At 66.8% G+C, this 25219-nt stretch overlaps 4 protein-coding genes across 4 annotated transcripts; all 4 read left to right on the plus strand.

The window, feature by feature from the left end:
• Positions 1-12801: 12801 nt before the first annotated feature.
• LSCM1_04908 (uncharacterized protein) lies at positions 12802-15570 on the plus strand (the record flags this gene model as incomplete). Its single annotated transcript, XM_067322390.1, has 1 exon — positions 12802-15570. The coding sequence occupies one exon, from the start codon at positions 12802-12804 to the stop codon at positions 15568-15570; it is 2769 nt and encodes a 922-aa protein (XP_067180163.1).
• A 3214-nt stretch (positions 15571-18784) lies between these two features.
• Positions 18785-20356, plus strand: LSCM1_04909 (uncharacterized protein; the record flags this gene model as incomplete). The annotated part of the gene is made up of 1 exon (XM_067322391.1): positions 18785-20356. One exon carries the CDS (start codon positions 18785-18787, stop codon positions 20354-20356), a length of 1572 nt encoding a protein of 523 aa, XP_067180164.1.
• A 1008-nt stretch (positions 20357-21364) lies between these two features.
• LSCM1_04910 (uncharacterized protein) lies at positions 21365-22429 on the plus strand (the record flags this gene model as incomplete). Its single annotated transcript, XM_067322392.1, has 1 exon — positions 21365-22429. The coding sequence occupies one exon, from the start codon at positions 21365-21367 to the stop codon at positions 22427-22429; it is 1065 nt and encodes a 354-aa protein (XP_067180165.1).
• Positions 22430-23618: 1189 nt separating this feature from the next.
• On the plus strand, positions 23619-24908 carry LSCM1_04911 (uncharacterized protein; the record flags this gene model as incomplete). Its single annotated transcript, XM_067322393.1, has 1 exon — positions 23619-24908. One exon carries the CDS (start codon positions 23619-23621, stop codon positions 24906-24908), a length of 1290 nt encoding a protein of 429 aa, XP_067180166.1.
• Positions 24909-25219: the final 311 nt, after the last annotated feature.

Consider the following 25219-nt stretch of genomic DNA (forward strand, 5'->3'; position numbering starts at 1 on the left):
GCGGGGCGCCGAGGCGGACGCTGCGAAGGAGGACAACGAGGCCCTGCGCAGCCAGCTGGAGGAGGCGGCCGCGGAGAAGGAGCGCCTGCAGGGCGAGCTGGAGGAGCGGGGCGCCGAGGCGGACGCTGCGAAGGAGGACAACGAGGCCCTGCGCAGCCAGCTGGAGGAGGCGGCCGCGGAGAAGGAGCGCCTGCAGGGCGAGCTGGAGGAGCGGGGCGCCGAGGCGGACGCTGCGAAGGAGGACAACGAGGCCCTGCGCAGCCAGCTGGAGGAGGCGGCCGCGGAGAAGGAGCGCCTGCAGGGCGAGCTGGAGGAGCGGGGCGCCGAGGCGGACGCTGCGAAGGAGGACAACGAGGCCCTGCGCAGCCAGCTGGAGGAGGCGGCCGCGGAGAAGGAGCGCCTGCAGGGCGAGCTGGAGGAGCGGGGCGCCGAGGCGGACGCTGCGAAGGAGGACAACGAGGCCCTGCGCAGCCAGCTGGAGGAGGCGGCCGCGGAGAAGGAGCGCCTGCAGGGCGAGCTGGAGGAGCGGGGCGCCGAGGCGGACGCTGCGAAGGAGGACAACGAGGCCCTGCGCAGCCAGCTGGAGGAGGCGGCCGCGGAGAAGGAGCGCCTGCAGGGCGAGCTGGAGGAGCGGGGCGCCGAGGCGGACGCTGCGAAGGAGGACAACGAGGCCCTGCGCAGCCAGCTGGAGGAGGCGGCCGCGGAGAAGGAGCGCCTGCAGGGCGAGCTGGAGGAGCGGGGCGCCGAGGCGGACGCTGCGAAGGAGGACAACGAGGCCCTGCGCAGCCAGCTGGAGGAGGCGGCCGCGGAGAAGGAGCGCCTGCAGGGCGAGCTGGAGGAGCGGGGCGCCGAGGCGGACGCTGCGAAGGAGGACAACGAGGCCCTGCGCAGCCAGCTGGAGGAGGCGGCCGCGGAGAAGGAGCGCCTGCAGGGCGAGCTGGAGGAGCGGGGCGCCGAGGCGGACGCTGCGAAGGAGGACAACGAGGCCCTGCGCAGCCAGCTGGAGGAGGCGGCCGCGGAGAAGGAGCGCCTGCAGGGCGAGCTGGAGGAGCGGGGCGCCGAGGCGGACGCTGCGAAGGAGGACAACGAGGCCCTGCGCAGCCAGCTGGAGGAGGCGGCCGCGGAGAAGGAGCGCCTGCAGGGCGAGCTGGAGGAGCGGGGCGCCGAGGCGGACGCTGCGAAGGAGGACAACGAGGCCCTGCGCAGCCAGCTGGAGGAGGCGGCCGCGGAGAAGGAGCGCCTGCAGGGCGAGCTGGAGGAGCGGGGCGCCGAGGCGGACGCTGCGAAGGAGGACAACGAGGCCCTGCGCAGCCAGCTGGAGGAGGCGGCCGCGGAGAAGGAGCGCCTGCAGGGCGAGCTGGAGGAGCGGGGCGCCGAGGCGGACGCTGCGAAGGAGGACAACGAGGCCCTGCGCAGCCAGCTGGAGGAGGCGGCCGCGGAGAAGGAGCGCCTGCAGGGCGAGCTGGAGGAGCGGGGCGCCGAGGCGGACGCTGCGAAGGAGGACAACGAGGCCCTGCGCAGCCAGCTGGAGGAGGCGGCCGCGGAGAAGGAGCGCCTGCAGGGCGAGCTGGAGGAGCGGGGCGCCGAGGCGGACGCTGCGAAGGAGGACAACGAGGCCCTGCGCAGCCAGCTGGAGGAGGCGGCCGCGGAGAAGGAGCGCCTGCAGGGCGAGCTGGAGGAGCGGGGCGCCGAGGCGGACGCTGCGAAGGAGGACAACGAGGCCCTGCGCAGCCAGCTGGAGGAGGCGGCCGCGGAGAAGGAGCGCCTGCAGGGCGAGCTGGAGGAGCGGGGCGCCGAGGCGGACGCTGCGAAGGAGGACAACGAGGCCCTGCGCAGCCAGCTGGAGGAGGCGGCCGCGGAGAAGGAGCGCCTGCAGGGCGAGCTGGAGGAGCGGGGCGCCGAGGCGGACGCTGCGAAGGAGGACAACGAGGCCCTGCGCAGCCAGCTGGAGGAGGCGGCCGCGGAGAAGGAGCGCCTGCAGGGCGAGCTGGAGGAGCGGGGCGCCGAGGCGGACGCTGCGAAGGAGGACAACGAGGCCCTGCGCAGCCAGCTGGAGGAGGCGGCCGCGGAGAAGGAGCGCCTGCAGGGCGAGCTGGAGGAGCGGGGCGCCGAGGCGGACGCTGCGAAGGAGGACAACGAGGCCCTGCGCAGCCAGCTGGAGGAGGCGGCCGCGGAGAAGGAGCGCCTGCAGGGCGAGCTGGAGGAGCGGGGCGCCGAGGCGGACGCTGCGAAGGAGGACAACGAGGCCCTGCGCAGCCAGCTGGAGGAGGCGGCCGCGGAGAAGGAGCGCCTGCAGGGCGAGCTGGAGGAGCGGGGCGCCGAGGCGGACGCTGCGAAGGAGGACAACGAGGCCCTGCGCAGCCAGCTGGAGGAGGCGGCCGCGGAGAAGGAGCGCCTGCAGGGCGAGCTGGAGGAGCGGGGCGCCGAGGCGGACGCTGCGAAGGAGGACAACGAGGCCCTGCGCAGCCAGCTGGAGGAGGCGGCCGCGGAGAAGGAGCGCCTGCAGGGCGAGCTGGAGGAGCGGGGCGCCGAGGCGGACGCTGCGAAGGAGGACAACGAGGCCCTGCGCAGCCAGCTGGAGGAGGCGGCCGCGGAGAAGGAGCGCCTGCAGGGCGAGCTGGAGGAGCGGGGCGCCGAGGCGGACGCTGCGAAGGAGGACAACGAGGCCCTGCGCAGCCAGCTGGAGGAGGCGGCCGCGGAGAAGGAGCGCCTGCAGGGCGAGCTGGAGGAGCGGGGCGCCGAGGCGGACGCTGCGAAGGAGGACAACGAGGCCCTGCGCAGCCAGCTGGAGGAGGCGGCCGCGGAGAAGGAGCGCCTGCAGGGCGAGCTGGAGGAGCGGGGCGCCGAGGCGGACGCTGCGAAGGAGGACAACGAGGCCCTGCGCAGCCAGCTGGAGGAGGCGGCCGCGGAGAAGGAGCGCCTGCAGGGCGAGCTGGAGGAGCGGGGCGCCGAGGCGGACGCTGCGAAGGAGGACAACGAGGCCCTGCGCAGCCAGCTGGAGGAGGCGGCCGCGGAGAAGGAGCGCCTGCAGGGCGAGCTGGAGGAGCGGGGCGCCGAGGCGGACGCTGCGAAGGAGGACAACGAGGCCCTGCGCAGCCAGCTGGAGGAGGCGGCCGCGGAGAAGGAGCGCCTGCAGGGCGAGCTGGAGGAGCGGGGCGCCGAGGCGGACGCTGCGAAGGAGGACAACGAGGCCCTGCGCAGCCAGCTGGAGGAGGCGGCCGCGGAGAAGGAGCGCCTGCAGGGCGAGCTGGAGGAGCGGGGCGCCGAGGCGGACGCTGCGAAGGAGGACAACGAGGCCCTGCGCAGCCAGCTGGAGGAGGCGGCCGCGGAGAAGGAGCGCCTGCAGGGCGAGCTGGAGGAGCGGGGCGCCGAGGCGGACGCTGCGAAGGAGGACAACGAGGCCCTGCGCAGCCAGCTGGAGGAGGCGGCCGCGGAGAAGGAGCGCCTGCAGGGCGAGCTGGAGGAGCGGGGCGCCGAGGCGGACGCTGCGAAGGAGGACAACGAGGCCCTGCGCAGCCAGCTGGAGGAGGCGGCCGCGGAGAAGGAGCGCCTGCAGGGCGAGCTGGAGGAGCGGGGCGCCGAGGCGGACGCTGCGAAGGAGGACAACGAGGCCCTGCGCAGCCAGCTGGAGGAGGCGGCCGCGGAGAAGGAGCGCCTGCAGGGCGAGCTGGAGGAGCGGGGCGCCGAGGCGGACGCTGCGAAGGAGGACAACGAGGCCCTGCGCAGCCAGCTGGAGGAGGCGGCCGCGGAGAAGGAGCGCCTGCAGGGCGAGCTGGAGGAGCGGGGCGCCGAGGCGGACGCTGCGAAGGAGGACAACGAGGCCCTGCGCAGCCAGCTGGAGGAGGCGGCCGCGGAGAAGGAGCGCCTGCAGGGCGAGCTGGAGGAGCGGGGCGCCGAGGCGGACGCTGCGAAGGAGGACAACGAGGCCCTGCGCAGCCAGCTGGAGGAGGCGGCCGCGGAGAAGGAGCGCCTGCAGGGCGAGCTGGAGGAGCGGGGCGCCGAGGCGGACGCTGCGAAGGAGGACAACGAGGCCCTGCGCAGCCAGCTGGAGGAGGCGGCCGCGGAGAAGGAGCGCCTGCAGGGCGAGCTGGAGGAGCGGGGCGCCGAGGCGGACGCTGCGAAGGAGGACAACGAGGCCCTGCGCAGCCAGCTGGAGGAGGCGGCCGCGGAGAAGGAGCGCCTGCAGGGCGAGCTGGAGGAGCGGGGCGCCGAGGCGGACGCTGCGAAGGAGGACAACGAGGCCCTGCGCAGCCAGCTGGAGGAGGCGGCCGCGGAGAAGGAGCGCCTGCAGGGCGAGCTGGAGGAGCGGGGCGCCGAGGCGGACGCTGCGAAGGAGGACAACGAGGCCCTGCGCAGCCAGCTGGAGGAGGCGGCCGCGGAGAAGGAGCGCCTGCAGGGCGAGCTGGAGGAGCGGGGCGCCGAGGCGGACGCTGCGAAGGAGGACAACGAGGCCCTGCGCAGCCAGCTGGAGGAGGCGGCCGCGGAGAAGGAGCGCCTGCAGGGCGAGCTGGAGGAGCGGGGCGCCGAGGCGGACGCTGCGAAGGAGGACAACGAGGCCCTGCGCAGCCAGCTGGAGGAGGCGGCCGCGGAGAAGGAGCGCCTGCAGGGCGAGCTGGAGGAGCGGGGCGCCGAGGCGGACGCTGCGAAGGAGGACAACGAGGCCCTGCGCAGCCAGCTGGAGGAGGCGGCCGCGGAGAAGGAGCGCCTGCAGGGCGAGCTGGAGGAGCGGGGCGCCGAGGCGGACGCTGCGAAGGAGGACAACGAGGCCCTGCGCAGCCAGCTGGAGGAGGCGGCCGCGGAGAAGGAGCGCCTGCAGGGCGAGCTGGAGGAGCGGGGCGCCGAGGCGGACGCTGCGAAGGAGGACAACGAGGCCCTGCGCAGCCAGCTGGAGGAGGCGGCCGCGGAGAAGGAGCGCCTGCAGGGCGAGCTGGAGGAGCGGGGCGCCGAGGCGGACGCTGCGAAGGAGGACAACGAGGCCCTGCGCAGCCAGCTGGAGGAGGCGGCCGCGGAGAAGGAGCGCCTGCAGGGCGAGCTGGAGGAGCGGGGCGCCGAGGCGGACGCTGCGAAGGAGGACAACGAGGCCCTGCGCAGCCAGCTGGAGGAGGCGGCCGCGGAGAAGGAGCGCCTGCAGGGCGAGCTGGAGGAGCGGGGCGCCGAGGCGGACGCTGCGAAGGAGGACAACGAGGCCCTGCGCAGCCAGCTGGAGGAGGCGGCCGCGGAGAAGGAGCGCCTGCAGGGCGAGCTGGAGGAGCGGGGCGCCGAGGCGGACGCTGCGAAGGAGGACAACGAGGCCCTGCGCAGCCAGCTGGAGGAGGCGGCCGCGGAGAAGGAGCGCCTGCAGGGCGAGCTGGAGGAGCGGGGCGCCGAGGCGGACGCTGCGAAGGAGGACAACGAGGCCCTGCGCAGCCAGCTGGAGGAGGCGGCCGCGGAGAAGGAGCGCCTGCAGGGCGAGCTGGAGGAGCGGGGCGCCGAGGCGGACGCTGCGAAGGAGGACAACGAGGCCCTGCGCAGCCAGCTGGAGGAGGCGGCCGCGGAGAAGGAGCGCCTGCAGGGCGAGCTGGAGGAGCGGGGCGCCGAGGCGGACGCTGCGAAGGAGGACAACGAGGCCCTGCGCAGCCAGCTGGAGGAGGCGGCCGCGGAGAAGGAGCGCCTGCAGGGCGAGCTGGAGGAGCGGGGCGCCGAGGCGGACGCTGCGAAGGAGGACAACGAGGCCTTGCGCAGCCAGCTGGAGGAGGCGGCCGCGGAGAAGGAGCGCCTGCAGGGCGAGCTGGAGGAGCGGGGCGCCGAGGCGGACGCTGCGAAGGAGGACAACGAGGCCCTGCGCAGCCAGCTGGAGGAGGCGGCCGCGGAGAAGGAGCGCCTGCAGGGCGAGCTGGAGGAGCGGGGCGCCGAGGCGGACGCTGCGAAGGAGGACAACGAGGCCCTGCGCAGCCAGCTGGAGGAGGCGGCCGCGGAGAAGGAGCGCCTGCAGGGCGAGCTGGAGGAGCGGGGCGCCGAGGCGGACGCTGCGAAGGAGGACAACGAGGCCCTGCGCAGCCAGCTGGAGGAGGCGGCCGCGGAGAAGGAGCGCCTGCAGGGCGAGCTGGAGGAGCGGGGCGCCGAGGCGGACGCTGCGAAGGAGGACAACGAGGCCCTGCGCAGCCAGCTGGAGGAGGCGGCCGCGGAGAAGGAGCGCCTGCAGGGCGAGCTGGAGGAGCGGGGCGCCGAGGCGGACGCTGCGAAGGAGGACAACGAGGCCCTGCGCAGCCAGCTGGAGGAGGCGGCCGCGGAGAAGGAGCGCCTGCAGGGCGAGCTGGAGGAGCGGGGCGCCGAGGCGGACGCTGCGAAGGAGGACAACGAGGCCCTGCGCAGCCAGCTGGAGGAGGCGGCCGCGGAGAAGGAGCGCCTGCAGGGCGAGCTGGAGGAGCGGGGCGCCGAGGCGGACGCTGCGAAGGAGGACAACGAGGCCCTGCGCAGCCAGCTGGAGGAGGCGGCCGCGGAGAAGGAGCGCCTGCAGGGCGAGCTGGAGGAGCGGGGCGCCGAGGCGGACGCTGCGAAGGAGGACAACGAGGCCCTGCGCAGCCAGCTGGAGGAGGCGGCCGCGGAGAAGGAGCGCCTGCAGGGCGAGCTGGAGGAGCGGGGCGCCGAGGCGGACGCTGCGAAGGAGGACAACGAGGCCCTGCGCAGCCAGCTGGAGGAGGCGGCCGCGGAGAAGGAGCGCCTGCAGGGCGAGCTGGAGGAGCGGGGCGCCGAGGCGGACGCTGCGAAGGAGGACAACGAGGCCCTGCGCAGCCAGCTGGAGGAGGCGGCCGCGGAGAAGGAGCGCCTGCAGGGCGAGCTGGAGGAGCGGGGCGCCGAGGCGGACGCTGCGAAGGAGGACAACGAGGCCCTGCGCAGCCAGCTGGAGGAGGCGGCCGCGGAGAAGGAGCGCCTGCAGGGCGAGCTGGAGGAGCGGGGCGCCGAGGCGGACGCTGCGAAGGAGGACAACGAGGCCCTGCGCAGCCAGCTGGAGGAGGCGGCCGCGGAGAAGGAGCGCCTGCAGGGCGAGCTGGAGGAGCGGGGCGCCGAGGCGGACGCTGCGAAGGAGGACAACGAGGCCCTGCGCAGCCAGCTGGAGGAGGCGGCCGCGGAGAAGGAGCGCCTGCAGGGCGAGCTGGAGGAGCGGGGCGCCGAGGCGGACGCTGCGAAGGAGGACAACGAGGCCCTGCGCAGCCAGCTGGAGGAGGCGGCCGCGGAGAAGGAGCGCCTGCAGGGCGAGCTGGAGGAGCGGGGCGCCGAGGCGGACGCTGCGAAGGAGGACAACGAGGCCCTGCGCAGCCAGCTGGAGGAGGCGGCCGCGGAGAAGGAGCGCCTGCAGGGCGAGCTGGAGGAGCGGGGCGCCGAGGCGGACGCTGCGAAGGAGGACAACGAGGCCCTGCGCAGCCAGCTGGAGGAGGCGGCCGCGGAGAAGGAGCGCCTGCAGGGCGAGCTGGAGGAGCGGGGCGCCGAGGCGGACGCTGCGAAGGAGGACAACGAGGCCCTGCGCAGCCAGCTGGAGGAGGCGGCCGCGGAGAAGGAGCGCCTGCAGGGCGAGCTGGAGGAGCGGGGCGCCGAGGCGGACGCTGCGAAGGAGGACAACGAGGCCCTGCGCAGCCAGCTGGAGGAGGCGGCCGCGGAGAAGGAGCGCCTGCAGGGCGAGCTGGAGGAGCGGGGCGCCGAGGCGGACGCTGCGAAGGAGGACAACGAGGCCCTGCGCAGCCAGCTGGAGGAGGCGGCCGCGGAGAAGGAGCGCCTGCAGGGCGAGCTGGAGGAGCGGGGCGCCGAGGCGGACGCTGCGAAGGAGGACAACGAGGCCCTGCGCAGCCAGCTGGAGGAGGCGGCCGCGGAGAAGGAGCGCCTGCAGGGCGAGCTGGAGGAGCGGGGCGCCGAGGCGGACGCTGCGAAGGAGGACAACGAGGCCCTGCGCAGCCAGCTGGAGGAGGCGGCCGCGGAGAAGGAGCGCCTGCAGGGCGAGCTGGAGGAGCGGGGCGCCGAGGCGGACGCTGCGAAGGAGGACAACGAGGCCCTGCGCAGCCAGCTGGAGGAGGCGGCCGCGGAGAAGGAGCGCCTGCAGGGCGAGCTGGAGGAGCGGGGCGCCGAGGCGGACGCTGCGAAGGAGGACAACGAGGCCCTGCGCAGCCAGCTGGAGGAGGCGGCCGCGGAGAAGGAGCGCCTGCAGGGCGAGCTGGAGGAGCGGGGCGCCGAGGCGGACGCTGCGAAGGAGGACAACGAGGCCCTGCGCAGCCAGCTGGAGGAGGCGGCCGCGGAGAAGGAGCGCCTGCAGGGCGAGCTGGAGGAGCGGGGCGCCGAGGCGGACGCTGCGAAGGAGGACAACGAGGCCCTGCGCAGCCAGCTGGAGGAGGCGGCCGCGGAGAAGGAGCGCCTGCAGGGCGAGCTGGAGGAGCGGGGCGCCGAGGCGGACGCTGCGAAGGAGGACAACGAGGCCCTGCGCAGCCAGCTGGAGGAGGCGGCCGCGGAGAAGGAGCGCCTGCAGGGCGAGCTGGAGGAGCGGGGCGCCGAGGCGGACGCTGCGAAGGAGGACAACGAGGCCCTGCGCAGCCAGCTGGAGGAGGCGGCCGCGGAGAAGGAGCGCCTGCAGGGCGAGCTGGAGGAGCGGGGCGCCGAGGCGGACGCTGCGAAGGAGGACAACGAGGCCCTGCGCAGCCAGCTGGAGGAGGCGGCCGCGGAGAAGGAGCGCCTGCAGGGCGAGCTGGAGGAGCGGGGCGCCGAGGCGGACGCTGCGAAGGAGGACAACGAGGCCCTGCGCAGCCAGCTGGAGGAGGCGGCCGCGGAGAAGGAGCGCCTGCAGGGCGAGCTGGAGGAGCGGGGCGCCGAGGCGGACGCTGCGAAGGAGGACAACGAGGCCCTGCGCAGCCAGCTGGAGGAGGCGGCCGCGGAGAAGGAGCGCCTGCAGGGCGAGCTGGAGGAGCGGGGCGCCGAGGCGGACGCTGCGAAGGAGGACAACGAGGCCCTGCGCAGCCAGCTGGAGGAGGCGGCCGCGGAGAAGGAGCGCCTGCAGGGCGAGCTGGAGGAGCGGGGCGCCGAGGCGGACGCTGCGAAGGAGGACAACGAGGCCCTGCGCAGCCAGCTGGAGGAGGCGGCCGCGGAGAAGGAGCGCCTGCAGGGCGAGCTGGAGGAGCGGGGCGCCGAGGCGGACGCTGCGAAGGAGGACAACGAGGCCCTGCGCAGCCAGCTGGAGGAGGCGGCCGCGGAGAAGGAGCGCCTGCAGGGCGAGCTGGAGGAGCGGGGCGCCGAGGCGGACGCTGCGAAGGAGGACAACGAGGCCCTGCGCAGCCAGCTGGAGGAGGCGGCCGCGGAGAAGGAGCGCCTGCAGGGCGAGCTGGAGGAGCGGGGCGCCGAGGCGGACGCTGCGAAGGAGGACAACGAGGCCTTGCGCAGCCAGCTGGAGGAGGCGGCCGCGGAGAAGGAGCGCCTGCAGGGCGAGCTGGAGGAGCGGGGCGCCGAGGCGGACGCTGCGAAGGAGGACAACGAGGCCCTGCGCAGCCAGCTGGAGGAGGCGGCCGCGGAGAAGGAGCGCCTGCAGGGCGAGCTGGAGGAGCGGGGCGCCGAGGCGGACGCTGCGAAGGAGGACAACGAGGCCCTGCGCAGCCAGCTGGAGGAGGCGGCCGCGGAGAAGGAGCGCCTGCAGGGCGAGCTGGAGGAGCGGGGCGCCGAGGCGGACGCTGCGAAGGAGGACAACGAGGCCCTGCGCAGCCAGCTGGAGGAGGCGGCCGCGGAGAAGGAGCGCCTGCAGGGCGAGCTGGAGGAGCGGGGCGCCGAGGCGGACGCTGCGAAGGAGGACAACGAGGCCTTGCGCAGCCAGCTGGAGGAGGCGGCCGCGGAGAAGGAGCGCCTGCAGGGCGAGCTGGAGGAGCGGGGCGCCGAGGCGGACGCTGCGAAGGAGGACAACGAGGCCCTGCGCAGCCAGCTGGAGGAGGCGGCCGCGGAGAAGGAGCGCCTGCAGGGCGAGCTGGAGGAGCGGGGCGCCGAGGCGGACGCTGCGAAGGAGGACAGCGAGGCCTTGCGCAGCCAGCTGGAGGAGGCGGCCGCGGAGAAGGAGCGCCTGCAGGGCGAGCTGGAGGAGCGGGGCGCCGAGGCGGACGCTGCGAAGGAGGACAGCGAGGCCTTGCGCAGCCAGCTGGAGGAGGCGGCCGCGGAGAAGGAGCGCCTGCAGGGCGAGCTGGAGGAGCGGGGCGCCGAGGCGGACGCTGCGAAGGAGGACAGCGAGGCCTTGCGCAGCCAGCTGGAGGAGGCGGCCGCGGAGAAGGAGCGCCTGCAGGGCGAGCTGGAGGAGCGGGGCGCCGAGGCGGACGCTGCGAAGGAGGACAACGAGGCCTTGCGCAGCCAGCTGGAGGAGGCGGCCGCGGAGAATAAGCGCTTGAAGCGTGATGTGACGAGGGAGGCAGCGCATTTCGCTGCTGTAGAAAAGCTGTGTAAGGTTCTTCAGAGGAAGCTGGTCGCGGTGGAAACTGAGCGGGACTCTCTCGCTGTTGCTGCGTCAGGCGAGGCATCAGAGAAGCTGGCGCTAATGGAGAGGTGTTCGAGCGCTGAAGAGGCGGCAATGTCGCTGAATTTGAACCTTGGCGAACTCCGATGTCGGTTGGAAGAGCGGGAGAAGGCGTTCGGCGAGGTGAATGGGGAACGGGGGCGGCTGGCGGAGGCGCTGCACGCGGCGCTGCAGGCGAAGCGAAAAGCCGAGAAGGATAAGTTGAAGTTGAGGGAGGGGTTTGTGCAATCTGAGCGGGAACGTCGAAAGTTGCAGGCGCGATTCGAGGCGCGGATGGAGAATGAGGGGAGCGCGTCCATTCAGCCGCCTGAGATAAAGGCGAAGCAGCCGATAGACGGCATGTTCAAAGCGACGCGCACGGCGTTAAAGGCGCTGCACAAGAACGTCACCGACCCGAAAGAATCAAAGAGGTGAGAGTGGCCGCCTCTGATGGGGAATGATGGGCGCTTGAGTGCTCTTTTATTTTGTATGGCGGCGCAGAAGTGGAGGAGTAAGGGAAGGTGAGACGGCGCCGCCACTCCCCTGTATTTGTGGAGCAGGTCTTTTTTATTTTTCTTCGGGAGTCAAGGGCAAAGGAAGGCAAACGTAAGGGGGTGATGGCATGCCAATGGTGGAGGTGTGTGGTGCGTGTTGTTACGTGAGGGACAGCAGTAATGGCCTACTGCGCTCCCTTCATGTGTGGTCGTGAGTGTGCGTGTGTGGATGCCGGTGAAGGGTTGGCCGCTCATTTTGTTTTCGACGTCGCATGTGCGTGATGTCGCGTTAGTCTGCATTTCATTACCCTATCACCGGCCATTTTTTAACGGATGGTATATTGTTATCTTTGAGAGGCGTAGACACACACGCTTACAGACACAGACAGACACACCCACAGATACCTACGCATGCCTCACACCTAAAAGGTATCTCGTCAGTTACCCTCTCTCACACGTCAGACCGTACGGGTGCGCTCCACGGGCACCCGCTGTTTTATTTCTCCCTCCTTCCCCCCTTTTCGCTCTCTGTTCGGGTATCCTGCGAGCCTGCTGTCCTTCGCACCGATTGGCGGCTGAGGCTCTCAACCTCTTCTCGCAGCTCTCCGCCTTGCTCTTTTCACCTTCTGCCGCCCTCCTCTCCCCTGGCGTCTGCCCTTGAGACGACATGACATATCAGCGAGGCTGATGTTGGTTGTCCTGAGAAGAACCCCTCTCCTTATGATGTCTTCTTGGTGGTGGTGGTGTGTGTGTGTGGGGGTTGGCTACGCTCGTTGCTTGTGGCTTAGAGGAAAAAGAAATTTGTCGGCTCGTCGATGCATGCCCCCCTCGTTCATTCTACTGAGGCCGCGGGTGTGGCGAGGGGCGACATTGGAGGGTAGGGCCAACCATGCAGTACTCCCTCGCGTTCACGCAGGCTTCAGCCTCAGGCCACTGCTGACGAACGGCCAAAGAGGCAGGGGAAGGTGCGACTCGCCTTCGTTTTCCGCCTGACCTTCTCGGTCGCATCACCCTCGATGATGGCGGGTGCAGTCACTCCTCCTCAGTACCGCCCCCCTTCCGTGCAGAAACGTTTTTTTTTTTTGCTCCTCCACCCCTCTCCTTCCTGCGCTTTTCTCAATCCTTTTCTTCCCGATCGTGCCGTTGAACGCGCACACGCTTGCGCCATGCATGCTCGAGTCCAAGCATGATGAGGCGAGGGTGAGTAGCCTCGCCAAGGACAGCATCACGAACCATCGACTGAGTCCAGCGCACCTCGCCACACGGCGTTGCGTGTGTCTGCCTAGCAAGTCATTTTTTTCCTCACTCCAGCCTCACAAGAAACCAACCAGCGCGAGCACATACACGTCCACGAACAGCGGCCCATCCCCTCTTTCCTGAAGTCCAGGGCATTAGACCAGCGCCGTTACGGTACCTTGAGGATTGGGCGTGCTCGGTGTCGCACCACCGTTACCACCTCCCCTCCTCTTCGCCCCTCTCTTCCTCCCTTTCCCTTTACTTCTTTTTTTTGTTTGATCGAATTTTTTTCGCCAGCGCGCCGCTCAGTTCCTGAGGGCAGGGGCAAAGCCAGCGAAGGCCGCGGACGTGAGCCTCGGAAGTGTGTGTGTCTTGTCGTACTCCTTCAAAAGCAGCTGCGCGTAGTACCGTGGCGCATTCAAGCGCCTTTAGTTCATTTCTTCCTGTCTCGCCTCTCACAGCCTCTCCCGTTCCCTTCCCGTGCCTCTCGCCGCGTCAGGGGCGCTGCTCTCACACCTCCGTCTCCCTCGCTGGGAGCCGCCTTGCCCCTTCCTTCTCTGGAAGTGCGTGCCGTGCTGCATCATCGCAATGGATCTTGCGGAGAAGCGAAAGCAGCTGGAGGCGCTGCGCGCCGCCCGCCAAGCAAAGCAGCAGGTGGTCGAGCAGTACGTCTCAGGCCTCTCCTCGAAAATGAATAGCAACGTGACGCCCTCGGCAAGGGGCAGCCTCACGTCGGAGCTCCCTGCTGCTGCCGTTGCGGGGGCCTCAGCAGCAGCGGCTACGGCAGCCACCGCGTCTTCGCCGAAGTCGGCGCTTGCACCACCGTATCGTAGCCGCAGTGGTGGAGGGCGGGCGCCGTTATCGTTGTCTCGCTCCGCCGCCGCCACTGCTCGAGCCACCACCTCTTCAGGGGCCTCATCGGCGAGCACGACGGTCTCGCCAACTACCCCGACTGCACAGAAGGCGCGCACGACGACACTGAAACAGCAATCTGCGCCCTCGGCTACGCAACCTGCTGCTGCTGACGTGGGCCTCTCACCTCGATTGATACAGGTGGTGTCGATCAGCAAGGAGGGCGGGTCGGCACATGCTGCCGGCGCTGGTGTCGCCATGACTGGAACCTCTTCAGTTTCTGCGACAGCAGGCCCTGCTGTTGAGTCGGCGGGTGGGTTAGCGCTGCTTCCGCTTAGCCCAAGGACTGCCAACGCGTCTCCGACAGAGGAGGGCCAGACCGCGTACGGTGGCTGGGGCTTCTTTCGAAAGTGCATGCGTGTCGCTGCGCGGGATGCCACCGGAGCGGCAGTAGCCCAGCCGGTTTGTGTCTTTAACCCTTCCGTGCTATTCGGGGATGCTGCCATGTCGGTCGAGAGTAGCCGCCGGCGGGTCATATTGGACGCCACCTCGTGCCTCGTACCCTACGATGGCGCCGCTGCCGTCATGACGTCACCGACAGTGTGGTCGGTGTGCGTGGCAGCGGCCTACGGATCGTGTGACTCCCTCTCTGAGATGGGGGGCGGTAATAGCGGTGAGTGTTTGTTGAGCATGCGTCGCCGTGACAGTGGCGACCCAACGGGGCTGGACAGTCGCCCGAGCGCCAGCGCTCCGGACCCGGTATCGGCCTTCAACGTTGGTGGCTTCTCGCTCAGGGCGTCCCCGCAAAGCGGCGGTGCGGCTACCGGGCCGGCGACCGCTACCGCTGCTGCGGCGAGGGTGTATACCTCCTTAGATTGTGGGTATCCATGGGGCTCCGCCTCCACCGCACCGTCGACCGTGCCGGGCACGACGATGGAGTCGGCCCTGAAGGTGGCGAGGGAGTCACCAGGGCTGGTGCTGGCGTGGTTTCTCGTGCCTCTGCCTGTCAACACGATTCCCCGAAAGGAGGGCTCCTTTGCCGGGGGGACAGCGACTCCTGGTGGGGGGGCCATGAGCCGCGGTGGTGGTGACATCACCACGGCGCCCGAGTACGTTGTCGTTGTGCTTCCGCTCGTGTGTGACACGGAAGTGACGGCGTTGCTCGCCCATCCATTTCGGCTGTCGACGCTGTTCGGAGGCACTCGGTGTGGCCGACTTGTGCAATGGTCGATCGGACAGGCGTGGTCGCAGGTCGAGCCACGCCGGCTCCTGGAGCGGGCTCTGGCAACGACGGGCACGACGACAACTCTGCTACTCCCGCCACAGCGGCCGGCTCACTCGTCGTTTCCGTCGCCGCAGGCACACCAGGCGCCGGTGTTGCGCATAGTTGTTCACGGCGACGCCAGCTGTCATCATCTCTATTCCATTAGCCAGGAGGGCAAGGTGTGCACATGGACAGGACCGCAGCCGCTGCACCCAACAGCGTCCTGTCTGTCATACCTCGGCATTCGACCGATGGGGAGCATTGGGGTGGCGGCGCAGTTCGTAGAGCGCGCGGGGACAGACGCCATGACGAAGGTTTTCATTGGTACCACCTCAGGTGCACTCCTCGTCGGCTCCAACAGGGATTCGAAGTCGATCGAGCTCCAGTATTACGGGCCTCCACGCGCGCTTCCCACCTCGTCAACAGTTATCAAGACACTCGACGTTACCGCCACGCCAGTGTACGCGAACGCTGCGTCAGTGGCCTCAGCAGCTCAGTTCCGTGACAGTGCAAGGCCTGCATCGACGACGTCTACAACAGCCTTGCCCGAGGACCTCACGTGTGCTGAGACCACCTGTCTGACTGAGCAAAGCGGCCTCCACCGACTCGCCGCAACGCCTTTGCCATCGTTATCGACGGGAGCGATGCCTCGCCGTGCCACGCCTTCAGCACTGCAGCCGCACCGAGGTCGCATCGTCTCGATGGCTTTGCAGTCGGCAACCAACGGCCTGCGGGGCTGTGACTGTGTCGTATCAGCTGCGACGGATGGCACCTGCGTCGCCTGGTTCGACCGCTTCGTTATCCCCCTCGAGGGCTTCTCTTCGGCCGTGACGAGTGTCTGCTGGTCGCCGACAAAGCAAGGCGTCCTCGCCGCCGGTGATGCCAGCGGTCTCGTTACCGTATGGATGGTCAACACGAGTATCATAACACCTGTGGTGGCGGTGCCGCTTTGCGAAGTAGGCTGCCGAGCTCGCGGCAACGCGGCGTCAGACGGCGTGATGTGGGTGTATCCAGGGGCAAGTGACCCAGCTGCGGGAGCGGGTGGGAGGGCCTTGGGCCTCGTTGGCGACGATGAGGCCGACGCCCTCGACGGCGAAGAGGCGGATGCCTCGCTGTGCCAGGCAGACTTGGTCAGCGCTGCCATTTCCTCTCTATTCTTCTCTCCCGATGGGCAGTGGCTGTTCGCGAGTACGGCCAGGGGCTACGTGCACACCCTACACATGGGTGCACCGCTAGTGTAGTGGTCTTGAACTGGGGAGGGAATCGGGAGGCGGTAGACGAGCCGGTGGTGAGGGACGCGAGTCCCCACTCCCCATCTTGCCCGTATCTTCCTCTCGAGCACCTGCGTATGCCCTCCCCAGCGGATGAACGAGACACAGCCGAGGAAGAACGAGCGCGGGCGCAAGGGTCGAATGGGTCAAAAATGACCAGTGGAAGACACCCACAGGTGCACTTGATGGCGAAGTCTGGTAGGGGCGATGGGGGGAGGGAGGGAAGGGGTGGCCAGCACGCAGCACACGTTTCCACCTCCTTGCGGGTGACACCTCCGCAGGTGATGGCAGGAAATCAGCGAACGTGCACACCTTTGCATGCTTTTACAGAGAGTGGTTAGTGGCCTGCCGTCGCTGAAGCCTTCATCGTTGTCAGGGGTGCAGCACAGAGCTGCAACGCGGTGTTTAGCGGCTCAGCAAGCTCCTTCGCGAGTGCGCGGCTTCCTGCACCTGTGCTCTCTCTCTCTCCCGCCCTGTACTCGCAGGGCGATTCAGCAGCGAAGCTCACACACCAATGCGGCGATACGGCGTCCCCCTTCCTGCATGCCCCCTCCCCCCTCCATCGCACATAAGGCGCCGGCTAAGCGACGAATAGTTTTGTTTGCATCGATTACTTTCTCTATCTGCTATCACCCCGGCAACACGACGCAGTCACAGGCGAATACGTCAGGACACATACACAGCAAGCGAGAGGGAGAGTCGGTGACAGGCGAGCTGCGCGCGTTGTACAGCATTTCCGTGTAGCGAGAGGAGGATGGGAGGGGGAGGGGGGCGGATGAGCACAAACACACACACACCGCAGAGGAACAGAAACGTTTTGGCAACAGCCATCTTTGTCCCGAGGTAGCGTGAAGGGGATATTGAGGGGGAGGTTGGGGTGGCGAAATGGTGACACACCTGGCGTTAAAGAGACGTATGCGACAGCACCAGTGGTAAGGCCACCAGCGGATGCAACTCCTGGCCGTGACTGAAGCACCTGTGAGGGAGGGTTAAGTGAAGAGCAGCTCGCCTAGAGCTGAAGGAGGAGCTCATGCACCTCGCTCGCAGAGGAGCACTTGACTGCCATGGTGATGATAAGTCAATACCCACTCTCCCTCATGCAGCTTGAAGGATGCCGTTACGTGCACGACCCAAAGCGTTTTTTTTTTGTGACACTGACGTTGCGCTTAAGTGGTCTGCATTAAGTCTAAGGAACAAGGCACCGGCTTGTACCCAAACCCAGCGCATGGAGGCACTCGAGCGCCTGTCCATGGCGCCGCACGATCCGGCGGCTCGTCTGCTCGCTGCCGCAGCGATGCGATGTATCCGCCGGCCCCGTCACGAGGGAGGAACTGGGGAAGCGTCGATCATCGCGCTGAAACCTGCAGCGGCGCACAGTCCGCGGAGGGGCCTCCCATCATGTGCAGATGAGAGGAAACCCAATCAGCCTCGCGTGATCGCTGAGGCCGTCAGCAGCCAAAAGGGGGCGCACAAATGTCCGGCAAAAGGCTCAACACCACAACAGCCCGATTGCCACGAATCGCCTGGCCCCCCTCGCGGATCGCCGATCCTCCGGGATTTGGTGGGGACGGGGTATCTGCTGTGCGCGAAACGGGACGGCTTCTTCGAAGAGGCCGTCCTGCTGTCCGATGAGGCACGCAGCAGTGTTGTCTTGTAGGGCTCCAAGCAGTGGCTCCCGATGTCGCGCTCTGCCCGCTGCAGCGCCGCCGTAAAACAAGCAATGACAAGCAAGTCTGAGATCGGTGTCTTCACCCCCCCTCCCCCCCAAAGGAAGGCAGAGGAGGGGTGAAGACACCGATGGCAGCGGCAATACCTCTGAATGGGTGCGCTGAAAGCGGCGAACCGATCCTTTGGTGAGGGGGGCGGCAGTCTTTTAGCTTCTGCCTGTCTCATTGGGTTTCTCAAGTAGAGAAGGGCGTTTGTCAAGCAAGTCTGGAAGCGGAGGTGGATGAGCAGGCGCGAGCCCTTTCGCTCTCTGACACAGTGACTTTCAGCGGTGCCCCATCCACAGGGCTCGGGCGACAAATTCGTGGAGAGGTGCTGAAGGCGGTGCGGCTCGAGGTCACAGTGCCGTAGAAACGAGAAGCAAATCGAAGAAGAAGTGATGGCAATCGGCGCGTGCTCCTCTTCCCTCTCCTCAACCTCTCTCCCTCGCTTGGCTGAGGGGAGGGGGGGCGAAGCGGAAGGACCACATCCGCGGCGTGAGGCGGTGTGCTCGCACAGCGAGAGAGGAGGGGTGGTGCCCGAGCAAAGGCGCATGGTGTGCTTGGGCGCGTGCATGCGTCTAATCGATGCTCTTCTCTCCCGCCGCACAGCCCATTTCTTTTTTTTTTGCCGTGTCTTGATGGTAGTCATGAGGAAGCGGCCTTTCTTTTATAGCCGTTGTATTCAGCTTCCGCCGGCCCTCCGCCTCCCCCCTCTCTCTGCTGCACTTCGCCCCTCGCACCCGTGAGTTCTATGCCATGCGTTGATGGCCGCATGCCGTGACGGCTTAACAAACCTGCCCCTGTCCCTGTCTTTCCTCCGACTCTGCGGCTCATGTTCACCATTGACCCCCTCCCCCCTTTTCGCGCCCGATTCCTCCGCTTGCTGTCACGGGTTCTGAACGTTCTATGCCTTCCCCTTCATTTCTCTTCACATATCGGCGTCTACCGTGCCTCCACCGACACCTGCAGCGCACAGAGAGAAAAAAAAGAGAAGCCGACTGCACTCACGACCTATTCTTCGTTCAAGGCGGACGTTCGCTGGCATATACGCTTTAACATTAGAGAGCTCATCGACACGGCAGCTCACTTGTTGCTTCGCACCTCCGACGGCCTTTGCGCTTTGGGGCGCGTTCGTTATCTGCCGCGACGTCTTCCTCTCCCAAAACTCGGACAGCATCCGCCATAGTCCACGGCGCGCCGCGGCCGTTTCTTCTGCGGAAAGGGACCAACACGGCAACGAGCGACAAAAAGGGGCGTTTGCGCGCTCTGCCGCGCATCCGAGACTGCGCCTCCGTCGCTTTCTTTCCATTCTTGAGGCGCCGTGCCTTTCCGCGTTTTCTGGCAGGCATACGGTTGCCCCCCCACACACACACATAAGCCGACACATCGGCGGGGCAGAGACGCGCATAGGCGCTGAGTGCGTTGGGCACACTCGGCAAAGGCGCAGAGCGACGTCATAATCCTAACAAGAAGAAAAAATGCGCTTCATTTTATCTCGCCGTGCGCTGCTCTCATTCCCAGCAGCATTGCCGCCACTAAGCTGTCCTCGCCGAAACGGCATCGTTGCCGCCGCCGCTGCTGCTGCTCTCAGCAGCGGCGGCAGGACAGGTTTGAGGTGCGCGCTTACCACCGGAGGCTCCCTTCGTTGCTTCTCGCATACGCCTACTCGACTCAGCGGCAGTACGGGAATTCTGCAATGCTCTATGCCCTGTCTCGGTGACCTTGGGGTATGTGCACGAGGCAAGTCACACGATGCGAACCGCTATTCTGTGCGTCTGCACGGCACTGTGACTGCCTTTAAGCACCGTCGTGGCTATGGCTTTGTCCTTGCTGAGGGGGTCGTCGCAGCCACACCGCCTCGCAGGCACAGGTACGTTGCCCTTGAACCTCAAGCCGCGGCAGATAACCAGGCGGGCGAGGCGAAGACGAATCCGTCGCCGCCAGCGGCGCAGGAGGAGATGCTGAAAGAGCTGCCAAAGCCCTTTTTTTTCACACGAGGTTCACTTCTCGGAGGCTTTTACGTGACGGAGGGGGAGCGCGTCTCTTTTGCCGTGGCCCCCGTGCGCCGCGGGGAGGGGATCAATCGTCGAGTCTCCGGCGACTTGCAGAGCAACCGCCCAGGCGGCGCTGACGACAGGGCCTTGACCGCGGAGGAGTTCTCCTTGGGCAGCTCAGAAGAGGCATCGGATGGGCCCACCGACCCAGGCGCCAGCGGCACCCCATCCCCCCTCCACTTCGTCGCCGTCGATTTTCGTTACTACGACGCCAAAACAGGCGAGGAGACACCAATAGCCCCGCTGACGCTCTATGGGAAGGTTGTCGAGTGGGATGCGGAGGAGGGTTTCGGCGTGATTGCAGAGCTGGATGTGCGGCGGCAGTTTCATGAGGATGCGCCGCGCTTCCCTTTTAGCTTAAAGAACGTGGACCTCGCCTTCGGTACAGAGTTGCGCGCCGGCCGCTACGTACGCTTCTGCTTGGAGCCTGCCGCTCCTGTGCACAGTGGGGCGAGCGAAGACCCCGCCGTGGCGACGGCACTCACGAGTGGGGCAGGGGCCGCCGCCGATGCCGCTGAGAGTGTGGAGCTCGTGGCGCAGCGCGTCATCATCGATGCCACGATGGAGCGTCGCAAAGGGGCCTCTGGTCGCCCACTAGTCCTGGCCGACGCCGCGCCGGGGACAATGACGAGCGAGTCCCGATTCTCTGGAGTGGTGCGGGAATTGAAGACGCCTAACTTCGGCTTCATTCAGGACGACCTCAGCGGTGAGTCCATCTTCTTTCACCTCTCAAACGCGTCTTCGCGTGTGAGAGCGGGTGACCGAGTTACGTATCTGCTCCGCGAGATCGAGTATGGCAAGCACGCTGGTAAGAAAGGGTGCTTTGACGTCCTCGTTGACGAGATGGCGTCGGGCCGTGTGCCCGGCGAAGCGAGGAATGGCAGGGCGACAGCGGCTGCCGGAAGTGCGGGCCGGGACCGCCAGGAAACCGCGGCAGGACTCCGCTCAAAGGCGCCGCGCGCTGAGGACGACTTGGATTTCGAGCTCCTGGACTAGCGAAAGACCCCGCTAAACACCTCCTCTATTTCCTTCTCACTGATGCAAGGGCATGCGGGTGTGAGTATAACTTAAACTGCTTCTGTCGCATCTCTGCGTAAGTGTTCGTGTACGTCTGTCGCCCCTGGTCGGCGTTTGGCGCTCGCCCATCCCTCTCGTCGTGGGGCGCTTGGTTCATGCGCGCGTGGACAGCGGATGCCCCACCGTCGCGAGGTCAAGGTGGACGTGCTGCGCGCGCGCTCCTCCTCTTTTTTTTCCGACTCTTACACCACTTCAACACAGCGGCAGGGCCGTCGGCGGACGTGTTGGGCGACCGATGGAAAGCGTGGGTTGCGGTCCCTGCGGTGGCGCCGGCGCATGAAAGGAGAACACCCGAGACTCACTGAGGGAAGTTAGGGACGTGCACATACACACACCAAGCGACACCCAACGGCTGTCGTGGCGTGGTGTCCCTATCCCCCTCTCTCCTCTCCTTCCCTCCCTACTCTTTCACCCTTCCATCGTTGAGTAGCGGTGAAGAAGCCACCGGCAGTCGTGTGCAGACGCGCGCGCACGCGTCGATGGGTCGTCCACTCACTCGCTCGTGCGCACCAGAGAGAGAGAAGGCGACAACGCCTGGGGTGACTGGCGACTGTTTGCGGAGTGACGGCGGCATATGTGGAGGTCTGTTACTGCCGCGATGCCCTCTCAATCGAGATGGCTCCCCGGTGCTCCTTGCTCTACCCCTCTCTCATATAACTTGTCCTATGATCGCCACCTCAATCACCGTGTCTACCCGCACATGGCGCCTCTGTTGCCTGTGTCCTCCTCCTTGCTCCTCCTTGCCACAACCGATGGCCACGGACCCCCGGATGAAGCTCACGCGAAGGTCGGGTGAAGGGGCCGCATACGAGGCGCGTGAAAACGCAAAGGCCACCTCACACACACACAAAGGAAGGCAGAGAGCACACTGCCTCCGTCCTCGCTGCTATCGAAGCTTTAGGCCGCGCCGCGAGCTAAGGTGGACCGATGCGGCGGCTCGTAGGCAGTCTGCTGCTTCTTGGCTGCGGCACGCGGGTCGGGGGAACTGATTCTAATGGCGCACGCTGCACCCGAAGGGGCATCGCCAGCGTCTCCACCGTGTCCAGGTCGACATCCAGCGTCACCGGCGCCACTGCAGCAAGCGTGGCGCTGTTAGCTCGCGCGTCGGAGATCCGACGAAGAGAGCTGCTGCTCCGGTGGCTGCGCGGCCTCGTCATCCCTTTTTTCTCCCTCTATGGCCTGTTCCTTCTCCGGCCGACCGAGGGCCATTTCTTACGCTACGTGGCCGAGCGGCGGCACCTGGATTCGACCTTCAACGCGTGGTTCCCTCCCGTCACCGTAGGTAGTCCGACCCGGCCGGGGCTGAAGGCGTCACCTGATAGGAGGGCAACAGCGGCGGCGGGCGCGCCGTCACCGACGGGCGGGGCAGAGTCGAAAGGAGGAGCTTTGCCACTGCCTCAGGAGGCGATCGTGACAGTGTTTCGAAGCGAGCGCGATCGCGAGTGGGCAGCGAAGCGCTTCAATTACAAGAAGGGCAGTGAGGATGAAGAGCGTGTAGCCCGCAAGCGCCTTTTGTTTGCGCGTGACCGGGTATATTTGCCGGACGACACTGTCGTGGAGACGATCCGCAGTGGCTCGGAGCGGCTAGACGAGCTTCGTGCGCAGCGCGAGCATCCGCCCATGCACCTACTCAGCGAACAGCTCAACAGCATTGCCGAGGAGAGCCATCGCTATGCTGCTGCTGCTGCTGCTGCCGGTGCTGCTGCTGCTGCCGGTGCTGCTTCTGCACAGCCGGCAGACAGTAAGACCGCACCTCCACCGGCCCCACTGAGTAGCGATGCAGCTGCGGCATCTTCTTTGGTTCGCGCCGCCTTACCGCCATCGAGTCGGGCTATGGCTTCGGTCTCTGAACCGCCCCAAGTTGAAATTTGCTTTGAGGACCACTTTCTGTATGCGACTGCTGCCATTTTGTTTCGCGACTGCAAAGGCTGCGTCGTGCGCACGATGCGGTTCATCGGTGTGTGTGGCATGCTGTGGAAGGAAATCGCGTGACCGAAGCACATAAACCCGCAGAAACGAGAGCTACGCTGCACCGTTCCTGCGGAGAAGTGAGCAGCTCGGCGCGTGTGTCGGTGTGTTAATATCTATTTTTTTCTTACATTTACTGCCGGCGGATTCACGGCCCTCCTCTGCATGCGTGCATCCGTTTAAGCGGGGTGCCTCTGCACGCGATCGCTCTTACGCTGCATAACAGCTCTCTCTCTGTCGCTCGCGCTCTCTCCCTTCTCCCGGGCATGGCGATGTACGGGTACATGCACAAGCAGACAGCACCAAAGACGAGAGTGCCCCGATCGAAAAGCGAGGCGAAGACGCACGCAGTCAGTCAATGGGCCGACAAATCCAACGCGATCGTCTTTGTAGCGCACTGCCAGGGCGTCCCCCGCTGATTCTGATCGCTGGGGGAGGTGGCGGAAGGGGGGGCATTGCAGCGAGTGTCCCTGGGGAGGGGAAGCGAAGCACCACCTCGCTGCTTGAGGGCCCGCTGCGCAACTACTAGAGGTGGCTTGGGAGCTTCAGCCCTGAGCGCCTCACCAAGGCCTTCCTGTATGCACCCAACGCCCTCGCACCCGAGTGCCGTCGAATACTTTGTCTACATCACCGCTACCGCCCCCGAAGAGGTGACTGCGTCTACCGAACTCCAGGCGCTATGTGCGGCGACTTCTCGGATACAGCTGCAGACGATCATCCGGCTCAGCTCCCCATCCGACACCCTCCTTCGCTGACTAAACTTCACGACTTGAACGCCCCTCTCACGGATATTACCCTTCTCCGATGTGGGGGTGCTTCCCAATGACGTTGGTGGATCTCGCGCTCTTCCCCTCTCCTTCACCTTCGAGTACGCCACATGTTTTGGGGCCGCACGGGTTAACACAATCATATCCTCATTGGCGGGCATATCCATCGACACGTGGAACTTTGTGCCATCGCCCCTGCCCCCTCTGGATACACCGCTCACGCTTGTGGCTCCTCAGCACCACCGCCATCACTACGTGCCACCTCTCCTTCCATTCCCCCACCACAGACACCCGCTCCATAGGCGCCGGCTCTCTCGGGTTCACACTTTCCTCTCAAAAGAAACGCTCACGTCATCTGCGCCATCTAACTTATTCCGTACGCTCTCGTCAAGAGATTTATACAAACAACAGCAGCATATATACCACGCGCAACTGATCTCTTCAGAATGCCGATCCAGAAGGTGCACGCCCGCGAGGTGCTCGACTCCCGCGGCAACCCGACCGTGGAGGTCGAGGTGACGACGGAGGCTGGCGTGTTCCGCTCCGCTGTGCCGTCCGGCGCGTCGACTGGCGTGCACGAGGCGTGCGAGCTGCGCGATGGCGACAAGGCGCGCTACTGCGGCGCCGGCTGCTTGCAGGCGGTAAGGAACGTGAACGAAGTCCTTGCTCCGTCGCTTCTCGGCAAGAGCGAGTCGGACCAGGCCGGCCTGGACAAGATGATGTGCGAACTGGATGGGACAAAGAACAAGAGCAAGCTCGGCGCGAACGCGATCCTGGGCTGCTCGATGGCGATCAGCAAGGCTGCTGCGGCGAAGGCCGGCGTGCCGCTGTACAAGTACATCGCCGAGCTCGCTGGAACGAAGGATATGCGCTTGCCTGTGCCGTGCTTCAACGTGATCAACGGTGGCAAGCACGCTGGCAACGCGCTTCCGTTTCAAGAGTTCATGATTGCGCCTACGAAGGCGACGTCGTTCCGCGAGGCTCTGCGCATGGGCTCGGAGGTGTACCACGCGCTCAAGTTGATCCTCAAGAAGAAATATGGCCAGGACGCTGTGAACGTTGGCGACGAGGGCGGCTTTGCGCCGCCGATCAAGCACATCGAGGAGCCGCTGCCGATCCTGATGGAGGCGATCGAGAAGGCCGGGCACAAGGGCAAGTTCGCGATTTGCATGGACTGCGCCGCGAGTGAGGCGTACGACGCGGACAAGAAGATGTACAACCTGACGTTCAAGAACCCCGAGCCGACGTATGTGTCTGGGCAGCAGCTGCAGGAGACGTACGAGCGCTGGGCTGCGGAGTACCCGCTGGTGTCGATTGAGGACCCGTTCGCGGAGGACAACTTCGACGAGTTTGCGGCGATCACGAGGGCACTCGCCGGGAAGGCGCAGATCGTCGGTGACGACTTGACGGTGACGAACGTGGAGCGCGTGAAGATGGCGATCGATAAGTCTGCGTGCAACTCGCTGCTGCTGAAGATCAACCAGATCGGCACGATAAGCGAGTCGATTGCCGCCGCGAAGCTGTGCATGGAGAACGGGTGGTCCGTCATGGTTTCGCACCGCAGCGGCGAGACAGAGGACACGTTTATCGCTGACCTGTCCGTGGGCCTGGGGACCGGCCAGATCAAGACCGGCGCACCATGCCGCGGCGAGCGCACCGCGAAGCTGAACCAGCTGCTGCGCATCGAGGAGGAGATGGGCTCGACAACCAAGTACGGCTACCCCGGCTGGGCGTAAGACGTGCTTCGTGGTCACCTGCCGCCAGTGTGCGCAGCTTTCTGTGCCTTCTCTACTCTCTCGGTTCTTCATTTCCGCCGGCGGTGCAGCTGCTGCGTCGCAGAGTGCCTCCGCTGCACCCGTGTGCCGCTGGTGTAGTGCGCGCCATCAGAATCAACGCGAGTGGTGTAGCCTCTCTGTAGCCTGACCGGCGCGCATGTGTCACACGGCGCGGCCGGGCCTCTGCGGCGTGTGTGCGCGCTCGCCTGTGCCTCCTTCGCTCTTTTTGCCATATATAAACATGCGAGTGTGTGGTGGCAGCCCCAGTGTGA

Source organism: Leishmania martiniquensis, chromosome 14 (genome assembly GCF_017916325.1).
Source record: "Leishmania martiniquensis isolate LSCM1 chromosome 14, whole genome shotgun sequence".
Classification (NCBI taxonomy): Eukaryota; Euglenozoa; class Kinetoplastea; order Trypanosomatida; family Trypanosomatidae; genus Leishmania; species Leishmania martiniquensis.